At 33.4% G+C, this 26,151-nt stretch overlaps 1 protein-coding gene across 5 annotated transcripts in view; it reads left to right on the top strand.

Moving 5' to 3' along the window:
• LOC149807336 (uncharacterized) overlaps positions 1–26,151 on the top strand; it is a 295,678-nt gene that overhangs the window by 174,304 nt on the left and 95,223 nt on the right. For all 5 annotated transcript variants that reach the window (XM_089965473.1, XM_089965490.1, XM_089965468.1 and 2 more), the window contains 4 exons: positions 8,298–8,414; positions 11,397–11,491; positions 16,992–17,056; positions 25,269–25,423. In XM_089965473.1, the coding sequence (XP_089821599.1) occupies positions 8,298–8,414; positions 11,397–11,491; positions 16,992–17,056; positions 25,269–25,423 (432 nt within the window). The remainder of the gene's footprint in view (positions 1–8,297; positions 8,415–11,396; positions 11,492–16,991; positions 17,057–25,268; positions 25,424–26,151) is intronic.

The following is a 26,151-nucleotide window of genomic DNA, read 5'->3' as shown; positions in this document are numbered from 1 at the left end:
TGAAACAAAGCTGCCTCTTACTATAAGACCATCGACTAGTTTATCCCTCCCCCGTTTTAATGTAACATGCTCACAATCATTTTCAAAAGTTAAATCATAATTCATCTATGATTTATACTTTCTCAATTTTTCTGAACAAGCAGGATCATGGTCATTTTAAAAAAACTATGAGTCCTGCATTGAAATTTCTTGAAGAAAATGTTAGCTTGCCATGGTTAAAATACAGACATGTTTATGGACAAGCACATTGCTGAGAAATTAAATAAGCGCAGTTTACGTATAGGGCATTACCAGAAAGTCACAATGAATATTTATATAGGCTAGAAAGTGTATATTATTATTATTGGCATCGATGCCAATGATATTGAAAAGTTCTTTTGTCATTTTGTAAATATATTTTTGCTACATCTATATACATTCTAAATGCATTCGTATGTAATGAAAGATGAATAATTATTAAGCAGATCATAAGATATAAAATTATTTTGAAATATTAGCTAAAAATTCTAAAAATGCCAGAAGACAGTTGTCTCAAACATTGCTACAATTTACAGTTAAATATGTGGGAAAATTGTAATTGCTGGGCTAACAATGTTAAAAAGCTCATGTTTACGTTCAGATTTGGCAATGTTTGGTGTACTCAAGGAGTTATTGTTGAAAATACATTTCTTAGACTGTTCAGTCAGAGATGTGAAGTTATTTTTTAGGCAAAAGTTGCAGGATGAGACTACGTCAATGGAAAGACCGCGTTTTTATAGGCCATTGAACTTGAATTGTGAAAGATATCTAGAATTGTTGGGAGATAACAATTTTTGTTATATAATCACTATGCTAATAAGAGGTAACACAGGAAGATATAAAAATATTTGTTATGAAGAAGGACTGTCAAATTTTTGTCATGTTAATATCGAAAATGAATTCCATTTTCTTAGTGCTTATCCGCTATATGCAAAATTACGAAGAAAATATTTACCCACCTTTGTATATTAACATCCAACTTTAGAAAAAAAATTAGAACTTTATACAATAAGACACTAGTAAAATTCTGAAGACTAATTTAGCAGTATTGACTACAAAGGCCCTAAAGATTAGAGAAATCGTTTTATCATTGACTCGTTACACATAAGACACTATCACAAATCTTAATCCATGCAGACTTCAGGGATCTCTTTAAATTAGATTGCTTCATACATAGTTGTATTTCACCCAAATAAAAAAAATGCAGTAAAGTGTCCAATATATTTAGGAATAGATTTTTTAAGAATGTATGACAATAGTGGCGTTTTCTTTTTTATCAGTCTGTTTGGTAGTTTTGATCATGAGCATTAACAGAGTCGCTTATACATACATAATAGTTTCAGTATTAAAATTTCTAAACGAATATTTCCTTTGATCTTTGTGGAAAAGTTAATTATGATAGCAAAGTTCTCTCTCAAATTTCGATGTTAGGCAGAGAGAAAAAATCTCACATGCGTATTTTATGTTGACGTTTTATTTTTTCTGTTCTGCACTTAATTACAAGAACAAAAAAGTTTAATAGTAGAAATTCAACTTCTCGTGCAGAGTAGGGGTCGTGTAATAAACGTGACATAATAACAATTTGATAAGTCTCGGATTATTATTGGAAATTTTGTTGTCTTTAGTACGTAAAACGGAGCTGTTTAGATACGCGGCCATCCTTTGCCCCCATCTCGAAATATATAACTGGTCTGTTGCGCATGAATCACAAGGTTGTCTATGACCTATTAGAACTGCTGCTTATAGTGTGACAATACAAGAGCGTATGTCACGATACCATTCATGCTGCTTGGAGAATTTTCAAAGAAGTGCACTTAGTGCCTAACGCTGAGTTCACCAGCTTGGATATTACTTGTTAAAGATATGTAACTTGCCTTTATGAAGCTACTGCTTAATATATCTACTTAATATAGTATTCATTTGTATCTTGCATTAATGGGTGAACAACCAGTCCCTTAATATAAAGACTATCAGTGCATCATTCCTACCAAGTGGAGTATTTTATCATCAAACTGATATTGAATTTTCAAGTTCAAGGCTTTTCTAATCAAACTCCATGAACCAATTCCATATTTTGAAGGTGTAACAATTCACCTATAAAAACGCAGATATCAGGAAAAACAAACAGAAACTAATATACGCATGTAATACCAAAACAGAACTCGAATATACAACCAAGTGTATACGTAAGGTTTATGAATAATTTTAATTCTCTTTTCTGTTTGGAGTATGTCAGATAGGAAATAAATGTTCTTGGTACTAAACAGGTGTTTAATAGTTTCAAGCATTATTTTTCTTTTTTGTTGCATATATCTTGTTAATTCTTGTCAGCAGAGATTCTGAGCAACCAGTCTCTTCCCAAAATTGCACTGCATCAATAGGGGTATCTTGTATTGCTAAACTAATTTTACCTACCCTGTCTCAGTTATCTATTCCATTAATACTTTCTAAAATACAAGTATGCGACTACAATCAGTTCATTATAAAATGTTGAAACTTAATGTCAAAAATGGTAAATCACAACTTTGATTCAAATAAAGCATCTTAATTACACACACGCATATGATTTCACAATCGCTCACCGTATCCCCTACCCATGTCACGCATAATGGCTGAAAATAACAGTACCGTATAGAGACAGTTTAAACAAACACCCAGTACTTCTTTAATTGATATAGTTATTACTAATACAAGAGAGAAGCAGGTAACAACACAGCTGGAAATAATTTAATGCTATTTATTGCAAACCATTTTGTATTACTTCTGCTATGTTGAATTTCTCCACTGGTGTCGGGCATTCAGTGTGGTTTGATTCCCTGGTTTGTATGATCCATGCGTTAGACTGCGCATTACGAAGTCAGGTCAACGCTAACGCCATATTGTCATGGGATCAAAACAAAAATGGCCGCACAAGGAGAAAGCTCGGCAATAAAATCGTGTCAAATTTATTTCTTTAATTTTCTGTTTATTAGTGACAGAGTATGAACTTACATTATGCTTTTGTTTTGATCCATCGCAGTCATTATCTTGTGTTGAAGCTTAACCAGCTAGTGAGTTATCTAATTATATTTACTAATAGTTTTACCAGTAGGTGAAGATGAAATGAGCGCTCACAACAGTGCTTTGTTAATATTGCACATTTCACGCTGCGTCATCAAAAATTAACGCACCACACAATTACTTGAGAAATTTTGTTGAAATTGAAAGGAGGTGACACATGAGAGCTTTAATTTTGTCAAAGATTAACTCTTCTCTTCATTAAATGGGTGAGCGTAACGGTTGTATTGCAAATATTTCACATTTTGCACTGCGTCATTTAAAAACTTTATTTGCAATGGATCTCTTTATCAACTTTGCATCGATATTGAAATATTATTTTACATGAAAGCCCTGAATTTGTCAGAGTCAGGAACGAAATACCAACCATTGTCTATGAGGGTAACTGGAGATCTTTGCCCATAAATTCAATTAAGTAATTTCCCCATAACTAATCTACCCTTTACAGAGTCGGCCTTACCTCTGGTCTTGTAGGGCTTGGTAACACTTGTTGCTATTGAACAATAAATAGCAAACAATGTCCGTTTCAGACCAAAGTTTGCATTTTTTTGTCATCTTATATGGGTTTGTAACACCTGTTGTTATTGAAAAAAATATTTAGTCGAAACATGTTATTTACTTACTAATTTATTATTACTATCACTGAAATAAAAGTAAAAATGTTGCATGCTTTGATTAAAGTATATATCAACTAGACATGTACTCATATTAACTCAGATTCAATTAAATATTTTTTGTTGTTCTATATATTAATAATATTATATCTTAATCAAATAAATTAAATTATGATTGTTGAATGCTTGGTACCTTTAAATGTCAAAAAAACGTCCAGACGAAATTCTTCATCTCATGGACTTTTTGCACGTATTTAATTTGATTAAGAAAAGTGGACGTCAGACATTAATTGCTGATAATTAATTTATATAAATATAATATTTAATTACGGCTAGTACGGATAGATGGTGTAAGACAGGGCAAGGATGGGCACAGGTATACAGTTTTATACTAAAAAGCAACTGCATGAGAATTTGAGATGTATGCTTTGTCCCTGTGCTTATCTACTGTTATATATGTTTAACTCAATAAACATAGCGACCTTTCAAGGAAATAGACATTCTAAACTTAGAATACTGGAAAATATTTACTGTTAATACATACGGATCGGAAGTGCGGCTATAATCAGATTACACATGTCAACACATTGCTTACAGTCACGGGTAGTACAGTAGACACGTGCTACGTTCAGCTCAATAAACAATTAACAGCGACAGACGGGGGGGGGGCGGGATGGGGGTGCGAGGGGAGTAGGAAAACATGTAGTGACCTAATTGCTGCTTAAGCTGGAGCACTAGTCTACAGATAGTTTTGCGGATGTAGGTCAAAACATGTTTCGAGGTGACCCCCCCCCCCTTGCCACTGTGTGCGGGCGCCCATGGCGGCAAGACAAGGGCAATTTCAGAATGTTGATTTTGCAGTATATAATTTAATATGGGATTATGATTTTATTCCCCACTATACTTTCACTGCAAATTAAATGACCGTTGAAAGAAACGCACAAAGAATAAGAAACGAAATTACCGTTGAACAAAGAACATTATATCCACATTACTATTATATAAATTACCGCTCGGGTGGTCTAAGTGGTTAGAGCGTCCGCCTGTGACGCGGGAGGTCGCGGGTTTAAACCCCGGCCGAATAATATCAAAGACTTTTTTAAAAAATGGCACTAGTAGCTGCCTCACTTGCTGCTTGGCGTTACTAGTTTAGTGTTATGACTGGTCGGCCTGGTACCAGGATAATGTGACTGGGTGGGACATGCTGCTGCATGTCTGTGTCAATATGCATCAGTGCTCGACATCACTATAAAGTGTAATGCTGCAGATATCGTAGCGCCATGGCTGAAAAGTGTTCAAGCTACGTTAAAAACCCAAATCACTTACTATTATAGAAATCGTGGACCTAGATGCCGAGTATATTTTAGCCGAGTACGTTATAGGTCGAGTTGGGTTGGCCGAGCACGATAATCGGCCGACTGTGATATGGTCCGGGTAGTCCGGGAACTTTCGGTGAGAGGGTGAGGTTGGCGATATTTTGGCAATAATTGGACATTTCTCACTATGTCATTTAGCAAATGATGTCGTGGGTCGCTACGCCATATTTTGTTCAAAGAATCATTTTGCAAATGATTCTTTGAACAAAATATGTCGATGCAACCCCCGAAACTTCATGAGGTGGGGGAGGCAGGCGGATTGGAGGCCCAAAAGACATGTTTATCTGCTGCAACAAATTTAAATCATAGTTTAAGTACAGTCATCTCTAATTTGGAATGCTGGCATTGACAGATGATGAGGTAAACTTGTTTGTATAGAGAATACCAACCAGTTTTCCACATTATCCGTCATATTAGTTGATGCAACTAGGCGATACATTTTCAAGCTTTCATTTCATTTGAAATAGTCGAACCTTTTGTAATTGTAATGCTTTTTGTGTTTACTGTTTGATTTGTCTCAAATGTGCGGGATTTGGCCAAATATTGGCCCCTCGCCCCGCCTTCATAGACGAGAGTTGGTATTTTGTCATAATATTTGGCAAAGTATGGTTGTCTTTAATCACCTTGTGTAAATTTCGATGTAAAATATAACAAGGAATCGATTGTTTTACATAATGCAGTCAACTTCATGTTGAAAAGGGTTTGTATTTCGATCGTAACATTTGACATGTAGAACTATATATCAATGTCGATGTAATTTTCTTTTTGTTGACATGTAAATCTATATATATTAATATCGATGTGATTTTTTTGTGCAAATAAATTTTATTTGATGACGCATCGCAGTATAAAATGTGCAATATTTGCAAAACAATCGTTATCCTCACCCCCTCGTAGAAGAGGGTTGATATTTTGGACCTAATCTTTTGGAAAATTTAAATGCTTTTGGCAAAACTAAAACTAATGTATTACTTCACATCAATTTCAACGTAATATTCAATTATCACTGAATCATTTAGAGAAGGAATTTAGGAGACGACGCAGCAGGAACTGTGCACTATTAACAAAGAAGTGTTGTGTGCACTTCTTTCCATCGTCTTCGCCTGCTAATAAAATTATGGTTAAAATAATTATGTCTGAATTGCTGGTTAAGCTGGAACACTAGATAATGACTTCAATAGATCAAAGCAAAACTATTTTAAGTTCGTATCCTGTCACTAACAAACATAAAATTAAAGAAATAAATTTGACACGATTTGATTGCTGAGCTTTCTCCATATGTGGCCATTTTGTTTTGACCACACGACAATATCTCGCCAGCGTTCACCTGACTTCGTATACTGAGTGCAACGCAAATGAGCATAGGAAGCAGGGAACCAGACTACCTATTAACAATGCGTGCCTGGCCTGGTGTGCGGAGCATCAAGGGAGGCCAAGTTAAAGGCTATGCTCATTTCTTTTTAGGCATTATGGGATTGCAGACCACATCCAAGACTTACTTACCTCCGAAATTAAAGAGCCAGATATGATGCAAAACTATGCACCTTCAAAACTGAAGATTTGCAAAAACTCATGACAGTACTTTGTTGTGAAGAATTTTATATTGATAAATTACTGTCAAGACATATATTAGATTTACTATGGCATGAAACTAAACTTATTAAAGGAGCCAGTGTTAGGATTTCATATAGATGTGTCCTCCAGGTTAGTCGGCGTGGGAATAGTATCCAAAATTGGATAGTATATCGCCAGACAGCTTGGGCGCTAACTTAGTGGCAATTGTGCAGAGTGTGGTCGTTGTAATAATGGTCGAACATATTCAGTCTCAAGTAGACTGGTTTAGGATGTGTTCTCTAATGTATTGATAGATTACATATCAATACCGTGTTTAGGTTAGTTAATTAAACTTTTTAACAAAACTTCTATTAACTTTTAAAAGTGGTGGGTTTCAAATAAAAGAATGGTATATACAGTAGATGACCTTTAAAATGGTATTTTTGGCTTACCATAGGTAGAATCACATGTACGTGAATATATATATATATATATATATATATATATATATATATATATATATATATATATATATATATATATATATATATATATATGCAATCACATGTTGTTTTACTTGCCAAGTTCATGTTTTGCATGAACCTGTCTAAAATCATGCAACTGCAGCAACAATATTATATATGTAAGCTAATTACTAATCAAATTAGAAATCAAATTGAACATAATCTTTGCCATCATGGGAAGAAAATAAAATTTCAGTGTCTCTGAGATGTGGAGTAGTGCTTTAATGTGATGATTTGTTGTGGGTATAAATGTAAATAATGAAGTTTTATTGTCTGAATGTATGACTTAATACCACTCTAGATAGATGAATATGCAGAAATTGTATCATTACACATGTTTTAGACATTGGCATTGAAAAGTATGATGAATTTCATGCAGTTTTCACAATAAGGCCATGGTGACCCGATTTTATAAGCATGTTTAATTGTTGGGTAAGTATGTTTTAGAAATGTTTTTGGAGTTTGAACAAATTACACCTATGCAGCTATTTGAATGATATTGAAGGCTGGCCCAATATCTGTATACCAAAACCTAACTCTGAAAAACATTGGAAGCCTGGCCAAATACCTGTATATCAAAACCTAACTTTGAAACACATTTGAAGCCTGGCCAAATACCTTTGTATCCAGACCTAACTTTGAAACACATTTGAAGCCTGGCCCAATACCTGTATATCCAAACCTAACTTTGAAACACATTTGAAGCCTGGCCCAATACCTGTATATCCAAACCTAACTTTGAAACACATTTGAAGCCTGGCCCAATACCTGTATATCCAAACCTAAACATTGAAACACATTTGAAGCTTGGCCGGACACCTGCATATTAAACCTTACTTTAGATACATACCATTCTGGCAGCAGGATTATACAGCTCAGGTTATCTGAGACAGTTGCTTTTATTTTTTTCTTCAAAACTAAAGGGAAGACAGAGTTCATTATATAGGAATTACCATATGTCTTAATTTCATTAAACTTTTTGCGTATGGCATTTATATTGATCATAACAACCTAGAGCAAATGTCATAATAGCACAAACTTTTCTGACATATTGCTTGCATTCTTAAGGACATTAACAGGTACATGACCAACATTTTCTAGATGTTAGTTTATGGGCAGTGGCAGGGTGAAAAGTGAATGATTTTATTTTTCAGAATGCCTGAACATGCAGTGCAGTCAGTCTTGCAAACGTGATACCCAAGGGAGACCGCATTGTTTGTGTTTTGATGGTTACAAAATGGATGTGGACAATAAAACATGCATTCCTATAGGTACTGAGCGAGAGAGAGAGAGAGAGAGAGAGAGAGAGGGGGGGGGTTTGAGAAGGCATTGAATTGCACTGCATTATGTAATGTAACAAAGTTATTTTCAAGAAATAAGATAATAAAATTTAATTATGCACCTGTAAAGATAAGCTGTTGACGTCAATGGGAAAAGAGTAATCACCCCTGAATGACTTAAAGAGTGATATAATGGTCAAGGTTTCAAATACAACAAATGATGGAAAGTAAATTTACATATTTAACTAGGATTTAATGGTCCTGGAAAGGATTCTAAAGATCCTGTTTTCGATATGCATGTGTGTTTCCTGGGTTTATTTTCAAGGTAAACATTTTTTAAAAATACCAGTGTATTTTCTCTAACATTGTAGTAAATGTTTATCAGTTGCAGAGCTTAGTTTTATAAGCATGAATAAGTTATTTATATAAAGGTTTGTTTTATTGCACAAAGAATAATTTCTGAATAGATTAACATCATGTCTTAAATTATTTGAATATAAAGATTGTTTATGCGATGATGTTACAAAGGCTGCTTGTCTTTTCTTTTCATGAAAAACGGTCATATACTGGTCACAGCGGTATGAATATGTAAAACATTTGAAACTTTCCCATCCACAAAGATCTAACAGCCATAATTATTAGTGATAAACATAATCAACATTTTCATTATATGCTAATTCTGTCTCATTATACTGTATTACAATTGTATAGACCTTTGGATTTGCATTTCTCACATTATATTACAGTTGTATAGAACTTTGGATTGCATTTCTCACATTACAGTATATTACAGTTGTATAAATCATTGGATTGCATTTCTCACATTACAGTATATTACAGTTGTATAGACCTTTGGAATGCATTTCTCACATTATGTCACAGTTGTATAGATCTTTGGATTGCATTTCTCACATTACAATATATTACAGTTGTATAGACCTTTGGATTGCATTTCTCACATTACAGTATATTACAGTTGTATAGATCATTGGATTGCATTTCTCACATTACAGTATATTACAGTTGTATAGACCTTTGGAATGCATTTCTCACATTATATTACAGTTGTATAGGTCTTTGGATTGCATTTCTCACATTACAGTATATTACAGTTGTATAGACATTTGGATTGCATTTCTCACATTATATTACAGTTGTATAGATTTTTGGATTACATTTCACACATTACAGCATATTACAGTTGTATAGATCTTTGGACTGCATTTCTCACATTACAGTATATTAGAGTTGTATAGACCTTTGGATTGCATTTCTTACATTACAGTATATTACAGTTTATAGATCTCTGGATTGCATTTCTCACATTACATTATATTACAGTTGTATAGACCTTTGGATTGCATATCTTACATTATATTACAGATGTATAGACCTTTGGATTGCTTTTCTCACATTACAGTATATTACAGTTGTATAGATCTTTGGATTGCATTTCTCACATTATATTACAGCTGTATAGATCTTTGGATTACATTTCACACATTACATTATATAACAGTTGTATAGATCTTTGGATTGCATTTCTCACATTATATTACAGTTGTATAGAACTTTGGATTGCATTTCTCACATTACAATATGTTACAGTTGTATAGATCTTTGGACTGCATTTCTCACATTATTTGTGTATATCTTGAGATTGCATTTCTTACATTATATTATCGGTACAGTTGTATAGATCTTTGGATTGCATTTCTCACATTATATTACAGTTGTATAGATCTCTGGATTGCATTTCACACATATTACAGTTGTATAGATCTTTGGATTGCATTTCTCGCATTATATTACAGTTGTATAGATCTCTGGATTGCATTTCACACATATTACAGTTGTATAGATCTTTGGATTGCATTTCACACATATTACAGTTGTATAGATCTTTGGATTGCATTTCTCACATTATATTACAGTTGTATAGATCTCTGGATTGCATTTCACACATATTACAGTTGTATAGATCTCTGGATTGCATTTCTCGCATTATATTACAGTTGTATAGATCTCTGGACTGCATTTCTCACATTATGTTACAGTTGTTTAGATGCTTGGATTGCATTTCTCATTATATTACAGCTGTATAGATCTTTGGATTGCATTTCACACATTATATTACAGTTGTATAGATCTTCAGATTGCATTTCTCACATTATATTACAGTTGTTTAGATCTTTGGATTGCATTTCTCACATTTCAATATATTACAGTTGTATAGATCTTTGGACTGCATTTCTCACATTATTTGTGTATATCTTGAGATTGCATTTCTTACATTATATTATCGGTACAGTTGTATAGATCTTTGGATTGCATTTCTCACATTATATTACAGTTGTATAGATCTTTGGATTGCATTTCTCGCATTATATTACAGTTGTATAGATCTCTGGACTGCATTTCTCACATTATGTTACAGTTGTTTAGATGTTTGGATTGCATTTCTCACATTATATTACAGTTGTATAGATCTTTGGATTGCATTTCACACATTATATTACAGTTGTATAGATCTTCGGATTGCATTTCTCACATTATATTACAGTTGTTTAGATCTTTGGATTGCATTTCTTACATTATATTACAGTTGTATAGATCTTTGGATTCCCATTCTTACATTAGATTACAGTTATACATGTATAGATCTTTGGATTACAGTTGTTTAGATCACTGGATTTGGATTTCTTGCATTACAGTTGTTTAGATCTTTGGATTGCATTTCTTACATTATATTACAGTTTTATAGATCTTTGGACTGCATTTCTCATATTATGTTACAGTTATGTAGATGTTTTGATTGCATTTCTCACATTGTACACTGTATTACAGTTGTATTGATATTTTGATCACATTTCTCAAAAATGATATTACAGTTGTTTAAATTTAGATTGTTTGATTGTAATTCTCACATTATAGTTGTCTTGCTATTTTGATGGTATTTTTCACATTTTGCAGCACGATACAGAATTGAGGTGCAGCTAGGACTAGCCCACTTTGTAAACATGTCCAAAGGAGAGCTGGAAATGAACCTTAATCAGGTGGAACAAGATGTATGTATCAAGAGTAATATATTTGTATATATATATATATATATATATATATATATATATATATATATATATATATATATATATATATATATATATGCATGTATGTATGTATATACCCCCAATCAAATTTCACTGTTTGAAAGTTTTGGGTTGTTCTATGTCTTAGAGGCAAATTGAATTATACTCAGTGGAAATGGAATAGTGTCAGTGACCTAGTTCATGTTGCTTTTTGATAACATTTTTGTTTACATAGTAAATGGGTCTATATTTGCTTGATAATTATTTTCTGGTAACGTATGTATAAATGGAGATTCTGGAGACATATTATAAATAGAGATTTTGGAGATATATTTATAAATGGAGTTTTTGGAGACATTTTTAAATGGGGATTCTGGAGACATGTTTATAAATGGAGATTCTGGAGACATATTTATAATTGGAGATTCTGGAAACATGTTTATAAAAGGAGATTCTGGAGACATATTTATAAATGGAGATTCTGGAGACATTTATAAATGGAGATTCTGGAGACATATTTATAAATGGTGATGCTGGAGACATTTATAAATGGAGATTCTGGAGACATTTATAAATAGAGATTCTGGAGACATATAAATGGAGATTCTGGAGACATATTATAAATGGAGATTCTGGAGACATATTTATAAATGAAGATTCTGGAGACATATTTATAAATGGAGATTCTGGAGACATATTTATAAATGGAGATTCTGGATACATATTTATAAATGGAGATTCTGGAAACATGTTTATAAATGGAGATTCTGGAGACATTTATAAATGGAGATTCTGGAGACATATTCATAAATGGAGATTCTAGAGACATTTATAAATGGAGATTCTGGAGACATATTTATAAATGGAGATTCTGGAGACATGTTCATAAATGGAGATTCTGGAGACATGTTTATAAATGGAGATTCTGGAGACATATTTATAAATGGAGATTCTGGAGACATTTATAAATGGAGATTCTGGAGACATTTATAAATGGAGATTCTGGAGACATATTTATAAATGGAGATGCTGGAGACATTTATAAATGGAGATTCTGGAGACATATAAATGGAGATTCTGGAGACATTTATAAATAGAGATTCTGGAGACATATAAATGGAGATTCTGGAGACATATTTATAAATGAAGATTCTGGAGACATATTTATAAATGGAGATTCTGGAGACATATTTATAAATGGAGATTCTGGATACATATTTATAAATGGAGATTCTGGAGACATATTTATAAATGGAGATTCTGGAGACATTATAAATGGAGATTCTGGATACATATTTATAAATGGAGATTCTGGAGACATATTATAAATGGAGATTCTGGATACCTATTTATAAATGGAGATTCTGGAGACATATCTATAAATGGAGATTCTGGAGACATATTTATAAATGGAGATTCTGGAGACATATTTATAAATGGAGATTCTGGAGACATATCTATAAAAGGAGATTCTGGAGACATATTTTTAAATGGAGATTCTGGAGACATATCTATAAATGGAGATTCTGGAGACATATTATAAATGGAGATTCTGGAGACATATTTATAAATGAAGATTCTGGAGACATATTTATAAATGGAGATTCTGGAGACATATTTATAAATGGAGATTCTGGATACATATTTATAAATGGAGATTCTGGAGACATATTTATAAATGGAGATTCTGGAGACATAAATGGAGATTCTGGATACATATTTATAAATGGAGATTCTGGAGACATATTATAAATGGAGATTCTGGATACATATTTATAAATGGAGATTCTGGAGACATATCTATAAATGGAGATTCTGGAGACATATTTATAAATGGAGATTCTGGAGACATATTTATAAATGGAGATTCTGGAGACATATTTATAAATGGAGATTCTGGAGACATATCTATAAATGGAAATTCTGGAGACATATAAATGGAGATTCTGGAGACATATTATAAATGGGGATTCTGGAGACATATCTATAAATGGAGATTCTGGAGACATATTATAAATGGAGATTCTGGAGACATATTATAAATGGAGATTCTGGAGACATATCTATAAATGGAGATTCTGGAGACATTTATAAATGGAGATTCTGGAGACATATTTATAAATGGAGATTCTGGAGACATATCTATAAATGGAGATTCTGGAGACATATTATAAATGGAGATTCTGGAGACATATCTATAAATGGAGATTCTGGAGACATATAAATGGAGATTCTGGAGACATATTTATAAATGGAGATTCTGGAGACATATCTATAAATGGAGATTCTGGAGACATATTATAAATGGAGATTCTGGAGACATATTTATAAATGGAGATTCTGGAGACATATCTATAAACGGAGATTCTTTAGACATAAATGGAGATTCTGGAGACATATTTATAAATTGAGATTGTGGAGACTTATTTATATTTGTAGTAAAATCCATTTAGATACATACTATCTTTATTAAAGATCTTTAACAGTAAACTGACAGTTTTCCATATCCAAACACTGTACAATTTACCGGAATTCCAAATATAAAGATGGGTGTGCTGCAGGGCAGCATTTTACCTGTGATGCTTTTCAACATCAAAATTAATAGCATTACCAAGTGTTTGGCTTCTGGTGTGGATTGCTCCCTGTATGTCGATAATTTTCTAATATTTTATTGATCAAAGCACTTTAATTACAATTGAAAGACAACTACAGCAAAATATAAACAAGATTAAAAAAAATGGACAAATGCCATTGGTTTCAAATTCCTGAAATAAAAATAGTATTATTGTATACATTGCTATCAGTTACGAAAACATCATGATGAACCTAAACTCATGCTGGATGGAACACCTATTCCAGTTGTTGAGGAAACAAAGTTTTTAGGTATTGTCTTCAACAGAAAACTGACTTTTATTCCATACCTTAAGAACTTGAAAGCTAAATGCTTCTCCTCTCTAGATGTGCTTAAAGTAGTAGCACACACTGACTGGAGTGCTGATAGAAAAGTCATCCTCAATTTATATAGAATGTTTAATTACTCCAAACTGGTCTATGGTTGCACTGTTTATGGTTCTGCTAGGAAGTCATATTTGAAGATGCTTGACCCAATTCATCATCAAGGAATTAGACTTGCTCTAGGAGTATTTAAGACATCTCCAGGTGAAAACCTTCTTGCTGAAGTGAACAAGCCACCTTTATCACATCGTAGAGAAATGTTTTCCATACATTATTCTCTGAAATTAAGATCAAACCCTCTAAAACCATGTACTGATTTTAAACCTAGTATAAAAGAGTCTTTATGTCCGAGTTGGCAGGCATCGTGGACTGATGCAGTGAATAGCAAACTTCATGCAATCAAGCCAACCCAAGGAGAATGGAGTCCTTCCTACAGAACCATCCATAGGAAGGTAGTCAGTGCAAGAATTAGAATTGGTCATACTTGTATAACCCACTCCCACATACTAAATGGCGAAGCATAAGACATCATATTAATTAAAGTGTTCTAATTTGACATTTATTTCTTGTCAATAAGTGTTCGCTTGTAATTGAATATTCAGTGAAAAATCTTGAGGTTATGATTATTTGAATTTGTATATGATATACTGTGGCACTTTGATCGGTGAAGGCTTGAATATCCAGTAAGCATTTAAAATGCAACCGGAAATCAAACCCTATCATATATGTAGATCTTCCATAGTTATTTAGCTTTTGACTGCCAGTTATGCATTATTTATATGATTTGACTAGGATTTGGTGTTTATTGCCCTACTTCTATTATTATATTTGCAATGCTCAATAATCGCTATGGAGTTTATCACAAAGATTAAGCATACTGCTGTGGAGTAATAATTGAATTTTTCTGGACTTGCTGTTTGCCCAAATTTGAGTGTAGAGCTGGATTCCATCAACTCTAGTAGCCGTCTCAATTTGGATCTGTTAAATACTACCAGATATTCTAATCATTACTTTTGTTTTTATAAAATGAAAACTTCTCATGTCAAATTAGATGTGAGCAAAACTCTTTTCTTCCAAACAGTGGGTCATGAGAGAAATGATACTGTATTCCCTGCTTGAGTTCAACTGCAGTGTCAGATCCAGATCTACTGTTGCATAATGCACAGGTTGTTTTGGGTCTATGCAGTCAATTAGAAATAATCAACAGAACCAAAAGAAAGACCCTAATCTGCTGGTGCATTATTAGTTGGCAGATTGGGGTCTATGCCATTTGCAGTTGGACTTGATTTATAAGGAAGTATATATGGTAAAAATTTTCTTATTGCAATGTAAGGAAAGGGACACACGGAACAGAACTCTAGGATTTTATGCAGATTTGGGTTTACTTGTACTAAAATAGATTTACTAATTATGACAGGTAGTAGATAATGTGTCTTTATTAAGTACAAAGCAAGCATTTCTCTTGAAAACAGCAAAGTTAAATTTTTGTATCCTTAAAAGATACTTAGTAATGGAAAGTTACCAGTCATTCCTTAATTTTATTTGATCTGATGTACTAAATGTTACCTTAAAAATGCACTGAAAAATAGAATGAATATTTCAATTCAGTTTGTACGACTAGAATATGCTTTTTGATATCTCTTTCAACTAGTATTTTAATTAATGTAAACTTCTTTTTTACTGTAACAATGTGGAATTAACCCCAAAATTATGTGGTTTTAGGGGCATGAAACTTCCATTACACAACAAATGTTTGTGGAAGTTGATTGTTAATCTATCTAAATGTTGGATTTGCAGAGAGCCTTTCATTCCATTTCATTTAATGAACACTAATGGAGATGCCATATTTTCTATTGTGAAAATTTTGTGCTTGTTGTATAATTAATTTCCTTATTAGGAGATCTTTTGATTTTAGTAAAAATTATAATGCTGATGGTATCTTGTAAAAATTATAGTGTTGATGGTATCTTGTAAAAACTCTGCTTGATCAGTGGTTTCTGTATATAGAAAAATATTATCCTTTACCAGTAGTGACTATATTTAGTAACACTTAGTAGCTATTAATACAATACTACTCATCTTCTACATACTTGATATTTGTATGTCTGTGTCTTCTTATAAAAATTTAATGTATTATATCAGCCATTTAATAAATAAATTTACAAATTCAGTGTCCACTCAGGAACTAAGCCTAGCTAAATATGTTTTAATTTTTTTGTATTTTGTTTTTAAACTATGAGATGAGCTATTAGAAAAGTATCAATATTAACACCTAACCAAATTTATTTTGCTATACTATTTATGGCTCACTGCATATCATACTGTTTTATTATGCTGTGTATTATGGGCTGGAGACCTAATATATTAAATTAATTTTCTGTTCTGTTCTTTAAAGATTATATTTATATAATTCATTACAGAATGGTTTTCTTCAGTATATCCTTAGTAAGATCAGTTTTCTTAGTCAACAGAAAGACCCACTGAGTGTTATTAGCATTAATTTGTCATAATATTGGCCTATTTGCAGATAATAATCAATATAGAGGAAAATGGCATACCCACAATTTCAAAGTTTGGTATAATTGGTATTCGGTAAGTGTTTATTTTTTTAGTACATTGTATATTGAAAAGAACTGTTTAGTATTTACCATATTGTTAGACTAGCCATAATAGATTTCATGTGTGACAGAATTATTGCCACACTGATAGTCCAATCAAAATAGGTTTCATATATAACACAGAATTATTGCCACACTGATAGTCCAATCAAAATAGGTTTCATATATAACACAGTATTATTGCCACGCTGTTAAACCAGTTATAATAGATTTTATGTATAGCACAGTATTACTGCCACACTTTTAGACCAGACATAAAAGGTTTTGTGTGTAACACAGTATTACTGCCACACTGTTAGACCAGCCATAATAGATTTCATGTGTAACACAGAATTACTGCCACACTTTTAGATCAGCCATAAAAGGTTTTGTGTGTAACACAGTATTACTGCCACACTGTTAGACCAGCCATAATAGATTTCATGTGTAACACAGTATTACTGCTACACTGTTAGACCAGCCATAATAGATTTCATGTGTAACACAGTATTACTGCCACACTGTTAGACCAGCCGTAATATGTTTTATTTTGTTACAGAATGTTTCTGTGTATGCAAATGACAACATAGATTTCTTTCTTGAAATGCTTTGGAAAGTCAGAATTTTTTAGACCCATTTCTGCTATGAAAATCACTTTAATTATTTCACCTACTGATAACCAGAATAGCTAAGTTATTATTTGAGCATGTAACATGTTCAAGTGCATTAAATCTGGAGTGATAACTGAAATTGTTGACATAGTAATTACCACTAAAAACTAAAAGCTAAGTCTATGGAATATTTGCAGTTAATTTAATTGCTTGTCAGTAAATGTTATAATCTTTCTGAACAAGACTGAGGCAGTTGAGTCTTTGCTAATATCGTATAAAACAACCAAGTGTGAAGAAGGGACATATAACTGGACCACTTTATTTTTACACACACACACACACACTTTTATTTGGTGGATATTAAGGACTCATGAATGGAACCGCATACCGACATTTGTTCTGATGATGTTAGAGCAAAAAGAAATGCAGTTTGAGGCAGTAAATTAATTGCAAATGGTGATGTACCAAGGAGGGAACTGTATTATCAGTTCTAAAAAATATGAAAATTAGCAATGCAAGCAAGGATGCAAACATTTACACAAATATTCTGTATAATCCATGCAAACTAAGGATGCAACTATTTGACCATGGACATTGGTACATTATGACCAACGAGGACATGTTTGCATATCTAGTCCAGTCTTAACAATCAATATGTCTGATTAGGTAGCCTAGTCATTAAAGTGTCTGCCTGGGATGCAGGAGGTTGCAAATTCGAAGTAAGGCCGAGTCATAACAAAGACATAAAAATGGTACTAACAGCTGCCTCGCTAGGTACTCAGCATTAAGAGGTTAGTGTTAGGACTAGTTGGCCTGGTGTAAGAATAATGTGACTGCTTGGGACATCATGCGACATGTCTGCGGCATGATGCCCCAGTGCTAGACATCATTATAAACTGCCACACTGCAGACATCGTAGCGATATGACTGAAAGACTGTTAAAGCTATGTTAAAATCAAATCCAAATCACATAATAGTATTAAGTAACTGTAACCTACTTTATAAGGGATTCATCTACAACTGTTCTTTAGGGCAATTGCATTATTATTTGAATATATATCTTGTTGTTATTGACTGACTGATCAATTTATTGATTGACTGATTGTCCTGCAATTAGACTTTAGTACAACAAACACGCTTTGGACTAATCCACCGCTTTGGAGATCATACTGAAATAAATTTGGAGTATGCGCATTTGGTTATAGCTCCCTGTTTTAAGGAATTCTTAGATTTGTTTATTTACTTGTTTGATTATTGAAACTCGGTGCAATGGAAATATTCCATAGCCCAAAATAATTAGCCAGTTAGTAGGAGCAGACTTCATGGAGTGAAGTGTTAGTGAGTTTCCATGATGCCACGGTTGACTTTTAGTGAATTCAGGTCAAAACTGCATGAGTGTCCCTGGAGTAATATAGTCCCTATAAAAACCTAATGGTGTACATTGGTTGTGTGACTCCAGTGGCAGTATTTATGGTAGGAGACTGGTAAATTACACAAAGGAATAAACAAGAAGGGACTTGGCAGATACCATTGATGTCACCATGGTGGTAAATGTGATGCAGTTGTACTGGTGAAATGTACCTTGAAACCATGAACTGGACTGATGTGGCGCAGTAAAAATAGTTCCATGTGTTAGGGGAATGTATAGTTTCTACGGTGTGAACTGCTGATGGTATGGAAAGTTGGTGAAGAGAAACCATGTAGATGTGCGGTTGATAAATATTTGGCAAGTTTTGAGATCTGTGGTCTTGCATTGATTAGCAAAAAAATTATGTATAGAATGGACATGTCAGGCTTTTTAGTACAACTGAAGTTGTATATTAGTCTTTGGAAATTTGGGGCAAACTTTTGACTTCTAGTAGAATTAAGCCTTGGCTTGACATAACTTGGTCAAGCAAATACCCGTGGCTTGTAACAATACTATTTGGCTGGATTTGAGCATTTATGGCAGGAAACTCACCTTATCAGCAATGACTATTTGCTTTTTGAAAAAATAGAGTATTATCTTCATTGCCTAATATGTATATGAATCTTCTCTCTCTCTTGGGCATGTGAAGATGTAATGTTGAAAATATGAACGAATGTTTGTGTTACCCATATTGTGTATTTCAATGAGACTTTGTATTTTTCAAGTCACTTTGGCTGAATCAATCAGTGATGCATACAACATTATTTCTGTTGTAATCTGTATAGTGTTTTATCTCAACCTCAACACAAAGAATAATGATAGAGTAAAAACATCGATAACAACAACAACTTATCTATGTTAACTGAATTGAAACCTCCTAAATAGCTATAAAGTTCAGTAATTGCAGAAGTGAAGGAAGAACAGATTTTTATGAGAGTACATGGATGTATAGAGTTAGTGGATGGGATAATTTTGGAATACCTTTTTACAAACAGTTTATTCTGTTTTATTGTTTTGGAGCCGTGGATGAACAAGAATATACTTTAATGGTACAACACTCTCTTGGTTCACCTTCCAAATCACTTAGTTTATACATTTACTAATTCAGGGTACCACATAAAGGTGTTTTGTATCGCTGATTGGAAGTTTAAAACAGATTTTTTTGCATGTCGCCTTCTGTATAAAACAGACTGAAAAAAGACTTAAATAAATGTTCGTTTAAGTTTTAAATACAAGTTGGTCCAGTAGAACATCCTGAACATTTTGGCTAGTGTTAAAAACCTCTTTAAATTTTGGAAAACAATATGAAGCCTTGTTTTTACATTTTTTGTGTTGTTTTAATAAGACTTCATTTACAATAGAACTATCAATACAAATATAAGTCATGATATGTTAAGAAAAGTCATCAAATCACCAACTGAAGCAAGAATAATACATTTAAAAGAACATTGAATGCATTCAACAGGTTATGATTGCTTACACGTGTAGTCACAGGTCTTAAGAGCGTGATAATGAAAAACATATTTCTGTAATTAACGGTTTCATTTTGGGACTGATCATCTTGATGATAAATATTTGACCTCTGTATAATATATTTATCTTTCTATATATTTGCTGAAGTTCTGTGCATGTGACACAAATTCGGTTAATGATAATTCATTCTCACCGTAACAGGATTTTTCACTTGATTCACATCTGTTCTCTCCTGTTTGAATACTAAATAGGCAAATGATGAAATAGGGGCAGATATAGCTCATTTAATAATCACAAAATAAATTTTGCATAACAAGGATGTCTTTTCAATATCTTTTTGTGTGTAAAATCTCGCCACAAACAGGACGTTATAACTATAAAGATGAGTCAGTAATTTCGTTACAATTCTACAGTGAATTCATGCGTATTTCCAGTAGCATTTTGATGTACCTCTTTCATATATGTCATAGATTTATTTGCCTTTTTTGGATGTGTATGGTATGAATATATTGTTAGTTTCCCAACACTATTGTTTAACATGCATGAAATATTATTAAAAATACCAGGGACTTTTATATGCGCCAGCTTATCTTCTTATAGTTTAGCTAAGTAGTTGGTATATGATGCTTGCTTGGATCTAAAGGGAGGTAATACGCTTTTGCAATGTGTAAGTTTTCCACCAGGCAATTGAGGACATGGTTTTGGGTGTGTGTATCGCCAGCTTTGGAAGTTGTTGTTGTTGTTGTTGTTGTTGTTGTCGGGTTCAACACCATCTTTCAGCACATGATAGGCTATACATGGCAGCCAGTATTAATGGTGGAGGAAGAACCCGGGGAAACCCTGGAAAGAAGCACCGACCCACGAGAACAGCTTTGGAAGAAAGATACACTCCAAAATTGTGAAAAAGTACCAAGTGTGTAAACAGAAACCTTCCTACAAATCATGATTTTATGTTATTCTAGGCTAAAATAGTTGGGAGAAGCAAGATTTTACCATCTGTTCAACCGAGGACGCCCTCAGTTGGAGGTGTGTCCTTGGTACGTTGGTGTGTAATCTCATGAATGTCCTTGGTTTACACCAAATACACACACACACATGCACACATTCGGCTTAAAGTATGTAACAAGACAAATTAAAACCTACCATGCATTAAATTTTCCAAAGTATACATTTATTTCTCTAAATCATAAAATCAAAGAAAGTCTCTAAAGTCCTTGAATGTTTCACATCATCAAATGAAATTATTAAATATCCATAATTTTTATTTAATTATTAAAAATCCTTGGATGTTTTCACAGTAATCCTGCAATGTACTTTCTGTTTAGAATAAATGTTTTCCACTCTGCAATTTTCATAAACAAATTATTAATAAATCAAAATTTCCTCTTGTGGCTCTTAAAAGACTGGAATATAACTGAAGAATAATAATATAGTGATTTAATTCTCTTCTATGGCCACCTAATGCACATCAAATCAACAAATCGGAATCACTTGAATCATGAATAATTGAATTAATTTTTAAAAAATATCTTTTGATAAACAGTACTTTTTTATTACTGTAATCCAATCAGCAGCTAGTGCAACCACCCCCTAGATCATGTTATGTTGACATGACCCCCATTCACTCATGCATGGCATATTTTGACTGAATTAGTTGTTGATATGAACTTGGCAATAACCTTGATTTATGAATGAAGAAAGCACATACATGTACTCTTCTTATATTACTGGCCAGCCACAGAATTAAGGAACTAAAAATAAATGTCTTAAATAAAACTGTTATCAGTGTACAGCAGTAGGTGTGTTGGTTAATTTATATTTAACTCATTTGGCCCCAGAGCTTTTTGTTGTTTTTGCCTGAAATGTGCATAGGAAAGACATTTGGGGGGCTGTTTCTGAATACATCGTAATACATCGGCTTTCAACAGATTTTCCATGAGACTAATGCCTAGTTGTATTAGAAACATCATTTTCCATTGGTTAATTTGCTTGCCCATGAGCAGAAGGGTAAAAGTTGGAGTTCTTTTTTCTTTCTTTGTTTTTTTTGCTTAATGGACCCATCATTTTCGTATGGAGACCACAATTTATTCCAAATGCCCACCTTATCCTAGTTTTTGCAGAGGTTCACCTGTCTGTGTGCAGTTAAGACCAGTATGCCTTAGATCTGATGCCAAAAGGTCTAAAATCCAGACCCAAAATCTCATTCCGATCTCAAGCGAATTTTGGGTGAAAAAAAACCAGGTCCAAAAAATGAGATTCTTCTCTCTGTATTTTGTAGTGCAACTAGAACTTCCAGATTATTTGATATCGTTTTAGAGCTATATCTGTCTGCTTTTTTTTAATACCACCACATTGGTGTATCTTAAATGACCATGATGCTGCAGAGCTTGAAAGTAGGGTACAGCCTCATCACACCTACAGACGGGATCGGGGCCGAATTGGTTAATGCTGATTATTTGAATAGAACACTCACACTATAAAAACTTTGTTGGATTGGATTACTTTATTAGGTCTAGTCTGGTCATGGACCAGTAGAGCTGCTTGCCATCTCTCATCAGTCCATCCAGTAGTACAGGATGCTGGTCTTCCTAAATTACTTGGAGGATTGCTGTGAAACTTTATACACAGCAGTCATCTGGAAAATCTTGCTATGGCTACTCCATCTGCATGTTTGATCATGTTAACAAGTGTTTTCACTAAAAGACTTCTTCTGATGTCTAGTTGGTCTTAAGTGAAAATGTTGCTGATCTGATGTCCAATATGGCCACCACAGAAACTATCTTGAAAATATTGTTATCAGTACTCCTCATGAAAGAAAGTAATATAGCCATGAATTTTTCAACAGAAGTCTTCTTTTAATGTTTAGCTGCTCCTAAATGAAAACTGTGCCACTTGCACATCCAATATGGCTACCACAATGACCACCTTAGAAATCTTGCTGTTACTACTCCTCCTGAAGTGGGCCCTGGGCAGCTGAGTGATCTAAGGCACTTGCCTTTACTGATCACTGACACAATACTTGTCAATGTGGTCTTGAGTCTAATACCTCTGTCAATGTGGTCTTGAGTCTAATACCTCTGTCAATGTGGTCTTGAGTCTAATACCTCTGTCAATGTGGTCTTGAGTCTGACACCTCTGTCAATGTGGTCTTGACTCTAAGGCTCAGTCAATGTGGATATGTGAGAAAGCTTGCCAGTGGCATCTAATGAGTTGGTGGTTCTTCATGGTTTTTTCTCCCACGTTCTTTCTGTACCAGATATACTGGCCGCCATGTATAGTTTATCATGTGCTGAAAAATGGTGTTTAACCTACAAAATGACAACAAACAACTCCTGAATGGATTGTCTTATCAATGTTTGCTTTTTACTAAATTACTTCTAACAATGTCTAGTTGATCCTAAGTGAAAATGGAGCAAGCCATTCTTATCGATACACTAAATGAATTGTCAAATAATCGTGGGGTTATCGCTGATAGACATCTTTATGATATGTCCAGTTGATCATAAATTCAAATTGTGCTGATCTGATTTTGAATATGACTATCCACAATACACAATGTCCATTGCTACATCTAGATGGCAGATTGTATTGATGTTGGGCTTTCACCAAAAGACTCTTATAATGCCTAGTTAGTCCTAAATGAAAATGGTGCCAATGTGATTCCAATATGGCCACCTTAGCAGCCATCTTAAAAATCTTTTTATTATTACTTCTTCAAACATTGAAAGGAATATCAATATGAGGCTTCCACAAAAAGACTTATGATATCAAGTTGGTCCTATATGAAAATGGTGCCAACCTGATTTCCAATATAGCCCTATTTTTAAAATATACTTTTTTGCTGAAGAACGTCATAGATGGTTTCAGCACTCAAGAATTATAAGGAGGAAATGGTCTTATCTTGAACTTTTGGAAGTTCCTTTCAGCCAGTAGAGCATTAGTCTCAGAAAGGGACTCTTGTAATAAGAATGGATGTAGTCAGACTTTTGTAATGACACTATGCAAGGTTTTATTTCTTGTGCAAACCATTAAGTACATGTATGAACAGTATTTTTGATTTCATATTTCATGTGAAATCCTGTTATAAGCATCAGTTACAGTTATGAATTAAAAATTTCATCATAAATAGCTATGTGATGTTTTTAACCTCTACACTTTTATTATGAACTGTTCAGCATCAGATTGACACTGCTATTATATACTGTTCAATATTAACATAGACACTGTTATTATATACTGTTCAGTATTAACACTTAATATATACTGTGCAATATTGAGATGGACACTAATTTATACTGTTCATTATTAAGATAGACACTGTTATTATATAATGTTGGATATTAAGATGGACACTGTTATTATATACTGTTCAGTGTTAAGATATACTGTAATTTATACTGTTCAGTATTAAGATAGACACTGTAATTTATGCTGTTCAGTATTAAGATAGACACTGTAATTTATACTGATCAATATTAAGATACACTGTAATTTATACTGCTCATTATTAAGACAGACACTAATTTATACTGTTCAGTATTAAGTTAAACACTATTATAATATACTGTTTGGTATGTCCCACCCAGACAATTATTATATACTTTTGGGAATTATGGTATGAACACTGTTTTTGAATTCACCAATTATATTTGAAATTTTGTTGGGCTTATCTTTTAACACAATGATATCATCAGAATTGTTTTTTCCTCCTTCAGGAACTCTTCCACAGAAGCAGTGCTGGAATTCTACTTCTACTGCTTGGTTTCTGATCTTGGTAATATATCCACAGCACTGAATTCTCTCCTGTTATTGAGAAAAGTTGGGCCATTCCTTTTAAATCAGAAAATGCCAAAATATGAGAAAAGTCCAGGTATTGTAAACTCTAAATATTTTATGTGTGTGTCTGTGTATTTTGGATTTTTAATGTAGCTTTAACACTTTTGCGGTCATATTGCGATAATGTCTGCAGTGTGGCAGATTATAGTGATGTCTAGCACTGGGGCATCATGCTGCAGACATGTAGCATGATGTCCCACTCAGTCACATTATCCTGACACCAGCGTGACCAGTCCTACAACTAATCTCTTAATGCTGAGTGCCTAGCAAGGCAGCTGTTGGTACCATTTTTATAAGTCTTTGGTATGATTCAGTTGGGGTTCAAACCCATGACCTCCTGCATCCAAGGCAGATGCTATAACCACTAGGCCACTGGAGTGGTAGCTAAATATTTTGTAGTGATAATTGTAGAGTTAAATCCCTATTCCACAAAAGATGTGACCTGAACCTTGTTCCTGAAGAAAACATCGTGTCACAATAATCATGCCTTTTTTTCTTCTGTAAAATTAAAAGCTGACCCCATTTTTTCAAGAGTGGTATATTTATGGTCACCAGAGCATCCCAGTTTAAAAATCTTTTTATTGCACAAGAATATCAAATATGGCTTAAACATTTCTTGGAAGAAATTGTGTTATATGGATTCCTGGAAATTGGTTTCATACAATAGAGTGTCAGTGGGGGACTTTTGTTTGGAAGAGTTTTGTTCCATGTAAATGATGAAAGTTTCAGGAAAGACATGATGTGACTTTATTAATATTAGTA

Source organism: Sinohyriopsis cumingii, chromosome 1 (assembly GCF_028554795.1).
Source record: "Sinohyriopsis cumingii isolate HCF-2022 chromosome 1, ASM2855479v2, whole genome shotgun sequence".
NCBI lineage: Eukaryota > Metazoa > Mollusca > Bivalvia > Unionida > Unionidae > Sinohyriopsis > Sinohyriopsis cumingii.
This window is presented reverse-complemented; position numbering and strand designations above follow the sequence as displayed.